The sequence below is a fragment of the Rhyacophila brunnea genome, unplaced genomic scaffold (assembly GCF_057557595.1).
Source record: "Rhyacophila brunnea isolate RB1 unplaced genomic scaffold, BYU_Rbru_1.0 scaffold_10, whole genome shotgun sequence".
Lineage (NCBI taxonomy): Eukaryota > Metazoa > Arthropoda > Insecta > Trichoptera > Rhyacophilidae > Rhyacophila > Rhyacophila brunnea.
Window position 1 is genome coordinate 18,690,239 of NW_028232752.1, and position 16,950 is coordinate 18,707,188.

Here is a 16,950-nt window from a genome sequence, read left to right on the forward strand (position 1 = left end):
TTCCCCAACTTGTCATTCAAGGAAAGATCAATGGGAAGCGTAGCAGAGGACGGCGCCGCATTTCATGCCTTAAGAACCTCCGTGATTGGTATGAGTGCAGCTCCACCGAACTGTTCCAGGTAGCAGGCAACAAAGATAAGATCGCCTTGATGGTGGCCGACCTCCGCTAGGGGATGGCACAAGATATATGCCTCATGATATAACTATGGCAGTATCTGACAGGTCGCAGATTTTTAATGACACATTGAACGTAGAGCAAAGCTCTAATACCGATAATTTGTGGCCTAGTATTTCATAAATTATTCAAACAGATGTCACTGTTTATTTTTTTTAAATCAAGCAAATCAATTGACAGTGGCTAGTAATTTGAGTTTAAAGTCAGGCGAGATAACTCACGAAATTTGTATGTATGGGTTGCCGATCACGGCCTCATAGAGTGAAATATCTCACTGAAGGCATAGAACCGATTAGAACAATGTAAAATGTATTAAATTATATCTTTTGTATTCCAGTCTGGAACTTTAAAAACTAACCAGCACGATCTGCAATTTGTATTCTTAGTTCAATGAAAGCAAATATGTATGGCTGAAAAGTTTAGTATGCACTATTTGTCGGATGAAGCGTAAGCGAGACGCGTTGTCATTGTATGGTACTATTATTTGATAGGTTGTGAAAATTGGTTAACGTCAAAATTCTCTGTGCGGTGCGCATACTTCGTTATTTTTCCAGCAGGTTTGCCACTATCATACTATGTCACATGAAAATTCAGAAGCTGATAAACTTTTTTGATCCATACATGCAACTTCCACGATAATACGTGTTTACACGTGCATTTGCTTGTTTTGGCTGCTGTAATACACATTGTCAACAGTAAGCCCATGCATGTGTACACTAAATTATGGAAGTTGTCCTGAAAGCTGTTTGGTCTATCCAGAAGTATCGATATAGATTTGTCGAATGCAAAGCAACCGTTGCGTTGACGCAGTCGACGTTTGCTGTCCTGTGTCTGAGCCCTAAGTGAATCTCACAAAACCTGCCAGTATGTAGTACCCAAATTCATTCAAATAAGGTTCTTTGAGCCTGCTGTAAAATTCACTACACAAAAAAAATTAAATAAAAAAAGACTTTCCTTGGTAAAAAAAAGAATATATTGCATGATTTACTTCGACCACTTAATATACAAATCAACATAAACAATAGTCATTCGATTAATTCACATCATACAAAGAACAATTTCAAGGAAAAGGAAGAAAAATTGAAAACATCACAGATATTTGTACAACTATAGTGAGGTGAAAGGTCGAAACGATGAAAAGGTGTATTTGTACAAATTTGTGGGTCACTTTTTGTTGAAACTATCAAACGCGCGCGCAGCCACTCCTTTTCATTCAGCCGCATCATCGTCTTCCGTCGCTTTGTCGCCGGATGATTTTGTCTTCTTTTTCTTCTTCTTATTTGACTTCCTGCTCGCTGCGCTTAAAATTGACTGAAATTTAAAACAAACAACACTATTACTTCAAAGCATACGATTTTTAAAACTAAATATTAATTTCAAATATCCAATGCTAAAACTGGCAGTGATCCATCACTCTCCCATTGTCATTCTTCAACTTAAGCAAATGTTTTACACTGAAGAGTTACAGAAGAGAACACTCATCACACCATCACAAAAATTTTCCATTTGTCATACAAATAAGTTTCGGGCACGCATTGTACTCATCATCAAACCATTAACCTACTCTGCAAATAGCCTATTACACGACGGTAAGAAACTACACCGCAGTTCAAAAAGCAGGGATACAATTCTACTCTCTCTCTCTCACTCCTGTGACAGGCCGTGAGTAATACAACACGAACCAAGCGATACTACAGTCATGCGGGCTTCCCTGTGGTTAATTTGAAAACAACTGTAGGAAATACACATTTTCTTTTCTTTTGACCATGTCCGATCAAACCCTGAACAAAAATGAACCATAAGTGCGAGCGAGTAAGCATTCGGCACACTTATATCTGCGCTCTATGTGTTAAGAGTAAGATAGAATTCCTTCGGCTGAATTTTAAAAATATGAAAACGTTGCCAGAAAAAATTGATTTGGCTAATTACATGTATTTAAAAACTCCGAGCAAGTGTTGCTGAAATTTATTGTTTTTGTGTTAAATAATATAAAGTTAATGGTAATTATTTTGACTTATTTTAAGAACATAAATGGTTACATAACTATGTTGTGTTTAAATTTGGTGGTCGTACTGAGAAGCAACACGATGGTATACCCACCTAGGTCAATACTCTGACTCCAAACACAAATTGAAAAACAGTATGTATGTGTACTTGCCAGACCCAGAACCTGGAACCCACGACATTATAAGCTGAATGTACATGATTCTTACATTTACAATCGACTGTAATCCATCGATTAGCTCATTAGACACGCATGTTGTACAACAAAAAAAAAATTCAAGAGTACACCAAAACAATTGTGCAAAATGGAAATAACTGTTGTCCAATAATATTAAGAAAATGTCCTTCTAAAGACATGGAGCCTAAACAAATTGCTGCATAGAAAAGTTTAGCTTAGCTTATCTGGTAGAAGGGTTTATTCAAAATTTGTGCTATAATCCCATCACCCTTCTCACAGAATGGATGGTCAATCAAAGGCAAAAGAAGGAATAAATTTTAATATTAAACTTTAGATGACATGAGGCGTTTATTTTCAAAAACCGATTAATTCACAATTTTAAATTCGTGGTATAGGAAATTTTTGTATTTCAAGCGTGGTTCGTTTTAACCATAGAGGTATTAAATAAAAAGAGGGGCAAGTAATCGGCTTTCTCATACAACTGAATGAAGCAGGTCAACAATGGCCGAAAACTTGTGAGAAATAGCGACGCGATAAAAGAAAATCCCATATAATATAATGTTAACGTGGAAATTTTTCCGCAATTTGATTACCAGCCCGCCTGACGATACTTTTTCACCATACCAGTCTGCTTCACCATACTTTCATATAACCTGCTGCCCCTAGGTTTTAACATTAGTTTTTCTTTTCCATTATAATATTGTGGTTTCAAATTAGAACAATATTCCCATTTTAATTAAGCCGCGTTGACACGATCCAAGTACACTTAGACAGAGTGCCATCCAAACGCATTTGTATGAGACAGCTTCATACAAATTACTCGGATGCGCACTTGGATGACGGCGTCCGATCCAAATACGATCCAAGTACACTTGGACCGAGCGCCATCCAAGTGACAGCTTCATACTAATAATTCCTATCCAAGCTAGCCCAAGTCTCCAAATGAGTAGAACACGGTCCAAGTAGCTTGGAACGTGGCGTTGACACACATCCAAGTTCAACTCGCTGTCATTTCATTCAAGATCACGATTTCAAAATGACATCTACGAATCTGTTGCTGCAAGGTGTCGAAGTTGTTGCAGATATGATAATAGAAGAGTTGGAAAACCATTACCAGGAGAAAAGAAAGTCACGCAAGAGAATTTGGGCCCGCAAATGGATTTTAAGGCGTGATAAGCAGGGTGCATCTAACAATTTTCTCCGTGAAGTTGAACTGGAAGATAAGGTAACGTTTAAGAATAATTTGAGGCTGAACAGTGAACAATTTGAATACTTGTTACAAAAAGTTGGGCCAAAAATACAGAAGAAAGATACCCTCATGAGAGCTGCTTTACCTGCACGAATTAAACTACAAATAGTTATGCGATATTTAGCAACTGTTGATAGTTTTTCCACCTTAGAAAGTAGCTTTCGTATTCCAAAGAGCTCCATATCCAAGTTTCTGCTATCCGTGTTAGATGCAATCTATGAAGAGTTGGAGGAGTACATACAGGTTAGTAACAAGAAATTATTTTATTGTCAGGTTATCAATTTTTTTTATTAAAAATCAAACTAGGTACATTACAAACAAGTAAATTACAAAATAAAATCAGTTTCCGTCTATATCGTCATCATCATAAATCCCTCCAATGCTTCTAATTGCCTCTTCTAATGCAGTATTTTGTACCTCGAACGATGGTGCCATTTCTTGGATTGTTGCATCAAGCGGAGAATCCATATTGTCGAATGCATGGTCTGGAATTTCAATGATGTATTCTACAACACTACTATTTGACGAGGAAGAATCTTTTTCCATCTGCATTCGATGTACGTGCTGTCTTCTTCGTCTTACAATATTCAATATGTCTGCTTGAATGTCGAGAGCATCCATGACAGGCAGTTGTCTGAGCTGGCTGGCAATATTTTTTGCGAAATAAGAGAACTCGTCTTCTGGTTCTTTATTGTATAACACTTGGTCTTTTATCGACCTAAGATTGTCGATAGACTCTTCAATGTGCTTAGATAGCGATGTTCGTTTAAGTTGTTTGTTTTTATTGAATGATTGTGGTTTAGTAAATGTTACACTATTAGACTGTTCTGGTAATGTTCTTGTAGGTCTGGAGAAGAATTTTCTGGTATTTCTGGAGAAGGATGTGCTGGTATGTCTGGAGAATTAATCATATCAGGTGAAGCTATGCCCAAGTCCGAGTCCAACTGTAAAAAAAATAATGAAATTATTATTTATCATTTTCAGATCCCAAAATCAACCGAAGAATGGACTTCAATTGAAAGAGGATATAATAACCGTTGGAACTTTCCTGGTTGTTGCGGTGCGTTAGATGGAAAGCACATTAACATACAACAACCAGAACATAGTAGAAGTGATTTTTATAACTATAAAGGTTACTTTAGTACTGTTCTCCTAGCCCTTGTTAAGAGTAATTACTGCTTTACGTTTATTGACGTAGGCAGCCAGGGAAGAGTTAATGATAGTTCCATATTTAATAACTCAATACTTAAAAAGAGACTGGAGGATGGAACACTGAATTTCCCAACTTGGGGTGTCATATTGGGAGATGAAGCTTTCCCATTAAAAATTATCTCATGAAACCATATTCACGTCGGTTGCCTTTAACAACCGAAGAAAAGATTTTTAACTATCGTCTGTCTCGTGCCAGGAGAATTGTCGAGAATGCTTTTGGTGTAATGGTAATGAAATTTAGAATTTATCGAACATCAATATATGTATGCCCTGATAAAGTTGACAAGATTGTAAAAGCAACCTGTGCACTACACAATTGGCTAATAAAAACATCATTACGTCACTATGCACCTACTGGAACAATGAGTATCGACGGAATATCTGGGTCATGGAGACTAGAACCCAGGTCCAATTATATTGCTGATCTTGGAAATCAAGGCAGCAATAATTATTCTCTGGTAGCAGATCAACGAAGGCAAAAATATAAAAATTATTTTATGAGAGAAGGTGTTGTCGATTGGCAAAATAACTGCATATTTTAGAGTGTAAAAAATACTTGACGACTTTATTGTAATACCTATTTGTATGTTATATATGAATAAAAGTTTAAAAGCCACCTAGCAGTTTCATTTAAAACACAATCATAATTAGCATAATAAAAATATAAAGATAAGGTACTTACATTTGTAAATGATTTTCTGCATTTGACCAAAAATCGGTCCGCTATATCGAACCACGGGAGTGAAGATACATAGACATCATCAGCACCCGATCCTGTACTATGAGAATTCTTAATTTTCATCTTTTCTTGACTGTAGGTAGTTCGGATGTTGTTGATCTTTTTGTTTGCTTCCTCCATAGTGATGTCGAAATCTAGATTGTCGATTATGCGCTGCAATGCCGCGTTCCTTGCGTCTTTATTTTTATAATTGCCCAATGTTATATTCCATAGAACCTCTTCTGCTTCGTAAATTTCCACGAATCTAGCTGTGTCACAATGAGACAATTTATGTTTCATGCGAGATTCTTGTGGGGCCGCCATGTTGTTTATTACTCCTATACGAGTATATTTGGATGAGTAGAACGCGGTCGACGTTTACTTAGATCGGACGCCGGCGTCCAAGTAGCTATCCAAGTGCGCTCGGTCCAAGTCAACTTGGATGGTTTTTGGATGGTATTTGGATCGTACTTGGACCGTGTCAACGCGGCTTTAACCAATAAACTCTATTACAATAATCCGACATCGGCAATAATCATAGAGTATGCATATTTTTTGTTAGATTTTAAGCATGTGTGAAATGGACGCCTCATATATGAACGTAGGTGCCTAAATACATTAGTTTGAACACTCACCAATACATCTGGGTCTGTGACTTTGTTCTCCGATTCGTACTGATCAACGTCTACCGGGAGTCCGGTGATGCGTAGCGCTCCGGAAGGCATCAGCAATACTGTAAACTTAAAGTGAGCAACTAATTCTCCAGGCTTTTCATATAAAACCTGGAACGGTTCGATCAGCTTATGGTTTATGCACTCCACTACTCCCATCCTGGCCTTGGTCTCTTCGGTGAAGCTTCTGAGATTGAATGGCATCGTTCCATGTTTGTGTTTGACCTGTAAATAATCCAAAATGAAGTTTATACTTTTTACGCCATCATATTGTGACAAAAAAACACCAGAGCATAACTTTACTGTGTTACGCGGCAAACTGTTAAACCATTGATTTACGATGGTAAATAGGCTGTTAGGTTTGAAGTGTACACAATTTCCGACTATTAATATTCATAAGGCGAACGGGACCGTTCATTGGTGATTATATTGGTACTAGGCAGTATACAACCAATTAAGTTATTGGCCGATTAGTATGGAGCGATTTTCAGCTAATTAGAGATGGATGCAGGTTCGAGTGCTGTCCAGAGCCATATTTTTTCTATATTATGTTTCAGAATTTTATTTTTTATTATTTTATTTCCAAAATATGACATTCGAAACTCCATACATGCCCCCTCATCCAGACTAAGAGAAGGACATAGTTATATTATATCAACACACCACGTGCTAAGTAATTTTAATGGGTACTTTCTCGACCATCAAATAAATACAATGGAAAATGGTTAAGAACCATTGATCTAGAGTCCTAAACCGACACGTACCTCAATGTAGAACATTCTTGATGTTTTCAGTTTCAACTGATATGATTCCTCAGTCTTCTTATAAATCGTAACCCGTTTATCTGACTCACGGCCCTGCAACAAAAAATTACCAATTGTAAAACAAGCAAAACTTATAAATATGGACAAGACCGAAGAGTTTGGACTACATGCTTCCACTTGCCACATCTCCACAGCCTTTTAGGTGTATACCTATGGTATAACAGATTAAACACACCATTCGAGATGTGATGAGAACGTCCCAGGAAGAACTTTTAAAAACCGAGTTTGTGAATGGTATGCAGTATAGAGTGGGAAGAGTTAAGACTACTTTATATATTTCAACATTAGATGGCGATTCCACACTGTATTGTATTGCAATACTGATTGTATTGTGGTTAAATCGTTTTGTTAAGGCTATATTTCAGCTGGGGCACGGTCTAAAACGATCGTGACTATGCGACGCGAAGATTGTGCAAACGACGCATGCAGAACAAAACATAATTTGTCATAAAAATTCAACATGCGTCCATTTAATGTTATGTTTATTGTTCTATTAGTAATAATAATAATATATTCATTGAGATGTTTTCTTTTTCAAGTAAGTGGGTAACGTTTTTTAGTCATCTTTACAAGATTTAAGAATTAATTCCCTTGACGCCATCACAAAACAAATTGACATGTTCACAGCTAGACTATCGCTCTCCGATTGGCAGCGATTCCAAAATTTCGTCACACCTATAGTTGAAAATTATTTGCCGTTTCACTGAAGTATGCTCATAACCACAGAAAAATCAATACTTGATATTAACATATTGAAAGATGGCGGCCTGCTTCGTCGTTAGACATATAATGCGAAATCTTTACGGTGATAGGCGGTGGCTTAGAGAACTACATTCCCTCCTCTCGCGTTTCAGTACTTACAATACTTCGAAATCGAAAACCATAGACAAGATACAACACGAGCGCCGCCACCAGGTCTCACATTAAAGATAGTCTAATATTGTTTAGTTCACCATCCCCATTAATCATAAATGTGAAGTTCAATGTTTATCCTGGCAATATCTGCACATTCAATAATTATTTATGGAGTTAACTGATTAAGTAAATCTAGCAGGCAATGAATCTGCAATGCTAAATGACTTCCAGCTAATTTTACCATAAGCCTTATCATTTCATCCCGACCAGGTTCCACTACCTGTCTCAAGGATTCCATGAGAATTCGCAAAAGCTTGCAAAAAAAATACAACTTGAATACCAGAGATTTTACAAAATCTTTTCAAGAGTTTCACCAGCCAAAAAAGGTATACAAAGCTATAGTAAGCTATACAAAGGGTTTCTTCAAAATTTTTTGAATAGTACGTAGTTCATGTAATAATCGATCAAACTGTTTTAGATAATATTTGGACATTTGATTATCTGGCAATCATGAATTTTGCAATCTCTTATCAATCCTCACTCAATAAACATTTCAATGGACTAAAAAACAATGTGCAATACCATTCCTTCTCCAGTGGAGACTAAGACGTCCATGGCGTAAACTTCGTGCAGGTCAAATGAGAACTTTTCGTGTTCTTTTCTCTGAGCGTCAGTGGGATTTTGAATAATGGTCTTCTCGCCATCAATTTTGTATTGCTTTAACTGATGGGACAACATTCCCTCAACCGGTTTGCATTTATAAGCTGCGGCAATCTTGTTGACTGCATCTGTTACGGCATATGTCTGAAAAACAAGGAAATTTAATTAAATGCAATTATTTCACATGAAGTTTTTCCCCAAAACAATTGTGAATGGTTTGAAAACTGTTTTCGGACAATTAACAGTTTCCACAATCCAATCCTATCGTATCTACTCCAAACCTTATATTGACTTTTTAGATAAGATAAGCAGAATAAGTCAATCAATCATCCATCAGGCAAGACAGGCAAGTGATTAAAATAGTAAATATGTACCAATACTGTATTGCATCAATTATAAGATGCCCTTATTGTAAGATATCCTTATTTTTAAATAAAAATAATATTTAATTTAAACATCATAAAAACATTATAATGTAGATGACTGACATTCAATAGGCGCCTACTGACTGAGCGAGCATCCTCGGGCATTTGCTTCAGACAATCGCTGCGCGAGACAACTCGCGGACCGGCCCACAACAAAATTAACGTCACGCGAGGCAGCCGCGCACAGCACCTTTGAGCATCGATAAACCGACAACGAATGGATCGGATCGCGGCAATACTCGGGCGAGGCGGTGCGTGCGTTTGCCTCGGGCAAGTCGCGTACTGACTGACTGAGCATTTTGCCTCGCGAGGCTTTTACGTGTAGTATCTATGGCGAAGCTGCCTCGCAACCATGCGAGGCTGCTCGCTCAGTCTGTACGCACCTAATGACAATAAAAAGCAGTATTTGTCCGTAATATCACCAGCACCTTAAATTTAATTAGGGACTGAGACCGTATAATATAGTCATCTCTTTCTGTTAAGAAAGCTCAGACGAACTGTGCCACTGTGAAATGTTTTACGTACAATTTACATGAAACCACCATCTATACATATTATAATAATTTCTTCCTTCACATTTTTACTGGATGATAAGCCTTGGGAATTAATATATTTTTTCTATATTTATAAAAAAAATACTGAATTTGGTTCTCAAAAGATGCAAAAGAAATTATAACCAAACTGTCAGCAAACAATTTTATTTTGCCCAAAAAAATAAGAAAACTGGTTTGGACCAGTTTCGTTTCGCTTACAGGAGCATTCATGGTGCTTTAAATTATAAAAAAACGCAATTAGATATATACCTCATTTCCTGGCTTCAAAAGCCGCAGAGCTGCTTCACTGGCCAAATGCGCAGCGAGCACAACATCTGCCTGGCGCCCTGACACTTTTTTCTTTTCACCTTCCACGGGGGGTCCTTCAATAACAACTGTGTGTGCAACGACTGCTATAAAACCATCTATGTGCGCACCAAGATCACTAAAAATACACACTAATAAGAAACCACTCAAAATCATATAAAGAAAATACATTGGTTTATTTTAATGGTCTCTATTAGGCCAGCCCATCTAACTTGGAGACCGCAACATGAGGCGTGATACAGTAGCAGGTCTCATAAGCACTGATCTAATGGAATCAAATATGACTCAGTCAAAATTGGGCAACCTTTAAACACATCAGATATCCATTCAACTTTTAAAGAATTCAAAATGATTAAAAGTGTTTGATTTTAATCATTTCCTGCATCGATTATCTCCAATAGATTAATGCCGATGTTTTGACACCAGTAGCAAAGGGTGGAGGTAGGCTGTTAAGATGTGTCATAAATAGTACACATAAAACTATATTAGTCATACGTATTTATTTTTATTGAACTAAGACTACAATTTAGTGTTGATGGTTTTTAAAAATCATTTTAACCCTGCCTAACCAAACCATAATACGTAGTTTTGATATACTTTGGGTAATTTGAAAAAATTGGGCACACTTTTCATTCATACTAATTTGTTTTCGTTGGATAAAGAATTTAAATTCATTGAGCCCTGCCTAAACCAAACTCTAATAGATAAAAAATATTATTCCATCTGGAAAATATCCAAAGTTATGTATGATTTAATTGCATAATTTAAAATATTTTATAGATAGACAAGTATTTTTTGACTATTATCAATTATGGCTTCTTTTTCGCAGGGTTCAATTGAATTTTAAAAACTAACTATATCTGTAAATTGTAGCCTTATTTCAATGCCTCCCTCCAATCATCGCCACTGCTTGATACGCTGCGTTAATAAATACATATATCAATATACTGTATCTACAGCACTTCACAAAACCCGGGCCGCAAAGAATGACTCAAATGGAATAGTACAAAACTTATATCAACTAGAATTTAAATTCTATCGAGTACCCTTGGTCGAAAGTAGTAACTTTCAAAATGTAGTTATAAATTTTATTCCTTAGTACTTATTCCACAATATTTACTATAATATACCCAAGACAGGTCATCCTATCTGAAACTGGTCTTTAAAGGTTAGTTATGTCTAATTACAAATCATTCCATTAAGAATTAACAGGGAATTAAAAAAAATATTGATTGCTATGTTACTCACACTTTGGCAACATCACCTTCCTTCAAAATATAATCCGTCTCGCTGTGCACGGGTGAGAAATGGCAGATACAATTGTTAATGGAAAGGCATGTTGGGAATGCGATACCTTTTTTCATTTCCTTCTCCTTTTTGAATACCTTCGAGGTCTCATCCACAATTAGACTATCTCCATATTCGCAAATCTCTCTCACTGACGCGTTCAGTACACACTTTTCCAAGACTAACTTCAATATCCCTTTAACAAAGAAAAAATAACCAAATTAGTACCCTCATGATTATGCGTAAACAAAATGTGTTATAAATATAAATGTTGGCAACACGAGTTTATATGCCTCACTTAACATTAAAATGATATTCACAGGTACAGTACTCTCTCAGTAATCCGCCGCTCGATTATCCGACAACTACAAGTTGAAAGCACAAAACCAAGCTCTATAATTCGCTGGAATTCGTATGTCAAATTCAGTAGAACGCTGTGTGCCATGTCAGCTGGAATTTTGATGGATGCAATAAGCAAAGAGGACATTTCCTAAACCTTTAAAGGGAATTAACATTAAAAACGTTGTATTTAACGTAGCTGAGGCATGGAACAACCTACCGGGAGTTTGCTAATACAAATTTCTCAATAAAAACTATTTTTACGAAATACCTGTTTTAATTTTTAACATATTACCATTTACCATATAATCCGCCGCTTTCACTAATTGGACACTTGTCTGGTTTTTGGGGTGGAGGATTACTGAGAGTACTGTAATTGAGATTTTAATTATAACGTGTGTAAAGATTGCTCCCCGTTAGGTAGCACCAACATAAATTTTACAAAAATTACTTGAATCATACAATATTGTAGTTATTAGCATAGATCAGCGATACTCAACTTTTATGCTTTTACGTGCGGCCCGAAACACATTTAGATATTATCTGGAATTTCGTATATCTTGAGATTTGTTTCGACTTTGACGCACAGATAGTGACACCCGAAGAGGATTGTCATTATGGTCCATATCAGATCTGGTATAAGAGTGTTGCTATTGCACACGATAAATTAAAAAAACACATAATTTTTAAAATCTCAAAAATGTTTTGTAAAAAAGGGGGGTTTCTTGATTTTTTTCGTCACACCAGTAGTGATGTGGCCCGCGTTACTTTACAAATATATGTATTTGGCCCGAGAAAAAAAAGGTTGAGTATCATTGGCATAGATCAATAATATAATGGTAACAGCACTCATCCAGACAGCTAAAGACGTGAATTCGAACCTCACTTGGTTTTGAATAAATATTATATTTCTAAGGTTATTTAAAAGTAATTAAAACAAAAAAAAAACAAACACGAGTATAGAAAAAAGCACAACTCAATTGTGTTGGTCGGTTTCTCTGAGATTTTATATTTCGGGGTAACTTGCAATATGTATTCTCGGTACTTTATAAGCTAGGTGAAGTAATTTATTTCGGACTAGCTACAAAAACTGTCGCATTCGAGCGCCAGGCGGTTATAATTCATTTTGGAATGGTTGTAAACGCCGCAATCCTCCAGAGTCAAGCAATTGCGGACGAATGTCGCGCGACAGCCGTCACAGCGTGAGCGCTTGTGGACGGCTCTATAAGGTCACATGTACCTAGAGAACGAGTAACTTGTTACGCGCGAGTCAAATTGTCACATGTAGACAGGTTTTATCCACAGGGTTAGATTGCAACAGATTTTTTTGTTTTTTCGAGAAACGAATGCTAGCCACTAATTCAACCTATTTGGTCCATACACATCGAAAAACATTGTGTAAATTTACCAGACCCAGGAGTCGAACCTAAGATCTACATTATAATTCGACCTGCCATCTGTTCGGCGATCGTGTGCACTTATCAATATTGTAATACCTATTAGTCATAATTTTCTAATATTTATTTTATTCTGTAATAATTTTATGTCTCTATAATGACCTGTTTTCCTGAATACTACCTGACCACATACAAACGTTGACATAATTAGCCATTAGCTACGAACAAGGCCACTACAGTTTACATGTACCTACTCCACAACCTTCCCAATAATGCTCAATACACCATGACTATCATCTGTGTAACTAAAAATTCACTGTACTGTCTAAATCAGGGGTTCTAAACCTTTTTGTACCCTAGAGCACATTATAAAATATCGGTAGGACGGCGGGCATCAGCTATTTTTTCAAAGCAAATTTATAGTTGGACATAGGTAATAAATAATACACAAAAAAATTATTTTAAAATATAAAAATTATTGTTTATATTCTGTAAAATGAATACACGTCATGGTTGCCTTATACAAAGTAAACGTTATACCTATAAAATATTATAATATCGATCCCAAAGAAAATGTGATCTTTGGCATTGCATTTCATTGGCCAGTTCCTCAGAGAGTATGATGATATTCCCGTTAGTAAATAATCATAAAAATGCTAATCGGTGAGTTGAGATCGATATTTTGCTTTTATTAAATTGATGTTGAAAACTTTGTAGCAGATGAATTATTGCGATTCAATCGGCGCAGATCGGTGAGGTCTGCTTGCTTACATCCAACCATTGTCACTCTCGTGGACTCCCAGTCGGATGTGATACTGATGTACGTGTCAAAAGGCACTGGCTGGTTATTCATTAATTTTTAAAAACAAGTCATCAGATTCTTTTGTTAGGATGGGAAAAATTCTAATTTACGCTTTGTATAAAAAGAAAACACTGAGTTATCAGTTTTTTGTGCCTTATGGAGCGCTCGGTAACAACATACGGCTTGTATTTTTTTTGTTGACAAACTGATAAACAAAAATGAACATTGCATATCAAACTCAAAAACCAGACTTCAACAAGATCATTTTGTTAAAAAAAACTACAGAATGATTCAACGGCGCAACATGCTGAAATTTCAATGTAGCAATTGTCCTCAAGGCAATCTTTTACATAATTAGATGAAGTTTCCCCATGATCAGTAATGAGCAATCTCCAGACCCTGGGATGTTCTGCAGCCCAGCAAAGATTTCGTTTTGTAAAACAAATCAGTTTTTAAGCGAAAAATATAATATACTTTGGGTCTTTTCACTAGTTCTCCGCCACCACTCGCTGTCATCTGTCAGTGAGCGCAGTGTTGCCAACCGAACTATAATTATAGTACATTTTGGTTCGCATACTGTTAAAAAAGTATAGTACGTCAAAAATACCACAATTTCGAAAAATGGAATTAATTGAATTCGCCGGTTGTGCGAATATTCCCCGTTGCTTTAAAAAGTTGTCTATATTATCGATGTTTAAAGTTCTGTAAAATGTTCGTACTTCAATCAAAGCAAATCGTAATAACGTGAAGCGAGGGACGTAGTAAGTATAATCTATATAATATAAATAATATAAGATCTCAGTGTACGATATTAGTCTATGGACGTAGTCTTGCGTTGTATACTCTAAAAAAAACTAACGTGACAGTTAATGACGGCGGCCGGTGTTAGCATTTTTCAGTCGTAAGAGGTGTTTTAATAAAGCAGGGCATCAGAATTTCTCAAATTCTCCGTTATGTTTATGTGAAAAACAAAAAACTTACATTTTCAACACGTCCTATAATTTTTGCCGAAATACTATAATGTCTTGGACCGCGTACTATAATTCGATGACAAAAAGATAGCTGAATTCCAAAATGGCGACTGACAGATAAAGAAGACGGAGAATCAGTAAAAAGCACCTATACTTTTGTATATAAATACATCGCACAATATTATTATGTAGAATGAGATTGGCGAGACAATTAGCAATTTTGCGTGTAAACAATTAGTATCATTATAGTTGAATTTATACACTATTGGTGCCAGTAAATCCATGAACGTGTACAGGCACTATAATCTGTACTAAGTTGTCATCAAATAAATACCCTATAATTTCTTCCTTTTTAGGCATTTTTGTCACAAGGCTTATTCACAGAAAATGCATGGAATAAGGAATGTGATGCTGGGGTGCAACAGTACATCTAAATCATTGAATTTTAGTTAGCTGACAAACTTCGATTGGCAGTACGATACTTACTTTCGTTCATGTCTATTAGGTACTTCGGTATTCATAACCTTTTTAGAGCTAAAAAAGAGCTAATCTATTCATTGTTTATTACTACTATCATAAGTATAATTCATAAAGATCATTAGATGACATAAATAATTAATAAACTCTTTAAATAAGTAAAATCATTTACAGCTATATTTAATGTAAACAGGTAATGCAAATCTGTTGAATTGCATGGCATTTGCGCATGTTATAGACTGTAAAAACGTCCTGGTTTGGTTATGATACTATAAATTCGTGTGTAGCTGACCATGTCAGGTTTTGCTGCCTACTTTGGATGTGAAAGGCGACAGCAAAAAAATGAACATAATTAGTGTCAGATCTAAATTAGTCAAACATACAGCCTATGTAATATAGGTATGTACAAGATTTATATTATAATATAAGTTGATTTTTTTAGGATATTACGCGGTGCAACTAAACGTCATTGCTTCTGAAATAGCTAATAGTTCATTGTTTACCGCCCATTCTCAGTTTTCAAAACTAGCAGACGCATTTTCATACAGATATTGTTTAAAATGTATTTAAATATCTTAAATGAATTGTATATAATAAATAACCGTGTGCGCATCATTTGTGTGCAAATAATATGAAAAAAATTGCCCACATGGCAGAAGATCGGTAGCCGATACCCATATGGGGTTAACTGTAACGCCGACCCATTTGCGCAATTTAATAACTGAACAAGGGACTGAGAAGGTGGAAACACTTTCAACTTACGATTAACCATATCGCCTGCCATTTTATACTTGGTTACCACCAAGGGTTCGGCGATGGTTTTCTCCACTTCTTTTTCATCAGCCATGTCTGCGTTTACTAGATTACCAAACTGAATGAAACTTAAAAAGATATCACGTGACGTCTCGGAAATGATGGCGGCACAACGCGGGCCACCGCCAGAATACCAACATCACCAACAGAAAAGTTGTCATATTAAGAAATAACCATAAGCAAGAAAAACATTAGTACTCCAAAATTATTGATCAAAATAAATATAATTGAATTTAATGGTACCTACCTATCTGTATATTATTTAATAAACATCATTTAAATAATATAAGACCTAGCGAGACAGACTGGTGACCGTCAGCTGGTTCTGCTAGTAAATTATATAATACTCTAGTACATGGTTTCCCAAACTATGGGTCGCGAGCGAATATCGAGTGGGCCCTCGCCACTGTATACATGAATTTAAAAAAATAGGAAGTGATAAATTTGATATTTCATTCAGCTTTGTAAAATTCCTAAAAATTTAAATAAACTTAAGTTACGGAAAATATTGTGATCAAATAATAATAATTTGAATTGGCAATGCACTACAGCTGATGGCAGCTGGAAAAAGCTTATGTTGTGGAAAAGTTGTATTGAGAATGGCAAGTATGATTGTTTTGAAACACTTTAAACTTTTATTATTGAAAACCAAGTGCAGCCTAAGATGAACGTACTGTCTGAAATTTCCAGCCATTTATCACTGTTAATAAATAACTTTGACGACTATTTTGGGGAAGAGATGAAAAAGTTTGATTCGTTGCGTTGGATTTGTAACCCATTTCAAGACGACTTACCAACTAGTATGTCAACAAATAAAAGCAAGTGAAGAACTCATTGATTTATCAGAAGATACGTCACTGCAAAATAGTTTCAATCGTAAACAGTTAACGAAATTGTGACTCTCAGTTGCTGATAATTATCCTTGCCTGTTCGATGAAGCTATGAAAGTCCTCCTCTTTACTACCTCATATCTATGTGAGGTCAGATTTTCGGCTATGGTTAACATTAAAACTAAATACCGAAATAAATTGGA

At 36.0% G+C, this 16,950-nt stretch overlaps 2 protein-coding genes across 2 annotated transcripts in view; one reads left to right on the forward strand and one right to left on the reverse strand.

Annotated features, from left to right (window-relative positions):
* Positions 1 to 1,125: 1,125 nt before the first annotated feature.
* On the reverse strand, positions 1,126 to 16,003 carry LOC147078960 (proliferation-associated protein 2G4). Its single transcript, XM_085952066.1, has 7 exons — positions 15,867 to 16,003; positions 11,080 to 11,314; positions 9,775 to 9,949; positions 8,469 to 8,690; positions 6,972 to 7,064; positions 6,172 to 6,432; positions 1,126 to 1,486 (listed from the first exon to the last, which is right to left on the reverse strand). Exons 1-7 carry the CDS (start codon positions 15,949 to 15,951, stop codon positions 1,385 to 1,387), a joined length of 1,173 nt encoding a protein of 390 aa, XP_085808192.1. The 5' UTR covers positions 15,952 to 16,003; the 3' UTR covers positions 1,126 to 1,384.
* LOC147078961 (uncharacterized) overlaps positions 14,528 to 16,950 on the forward strand; it is a 799,973-nt gene continuing 797,550 nt past the window's right edge. The window contains exon 1 of the mRNA XM_085955064.1: positions 14,528 to 14,785. The gene's annotated coding sequence lies outside the window, so the exon portion shown is untranslated. The remainder of the gene's footprint in view (positions 14,786 to 16,950) is intronic.

What these genes read in the sequence shown, in the direction of transcription:
- LOC147078960 (XM_085952066.1), bottom strand. Translation starts at nt 15,951, where the DNA reads ATGGCTGATGAAAAAGAAGTGGAGAAAACCATCGCCGAACCCTTGGTG. An exon ending in TCTCCACTGGAGAAGGAATG is followed by an intron (nt 7,065 to 8,468) that starts GTATTGCACATT and finishes TTTTTGTTGCAG; the next exon opens with GGCCGTGAGTCAGATAAACG. An exon ending in CAAGAATGTTCTACATTGAG is followed by an intron (nt 6,433 to 6,971) that starts GTACGTGTCGGT and finishes GATTATTTACAG; the next exon opens with GTCAAACACAAACATGGAAC.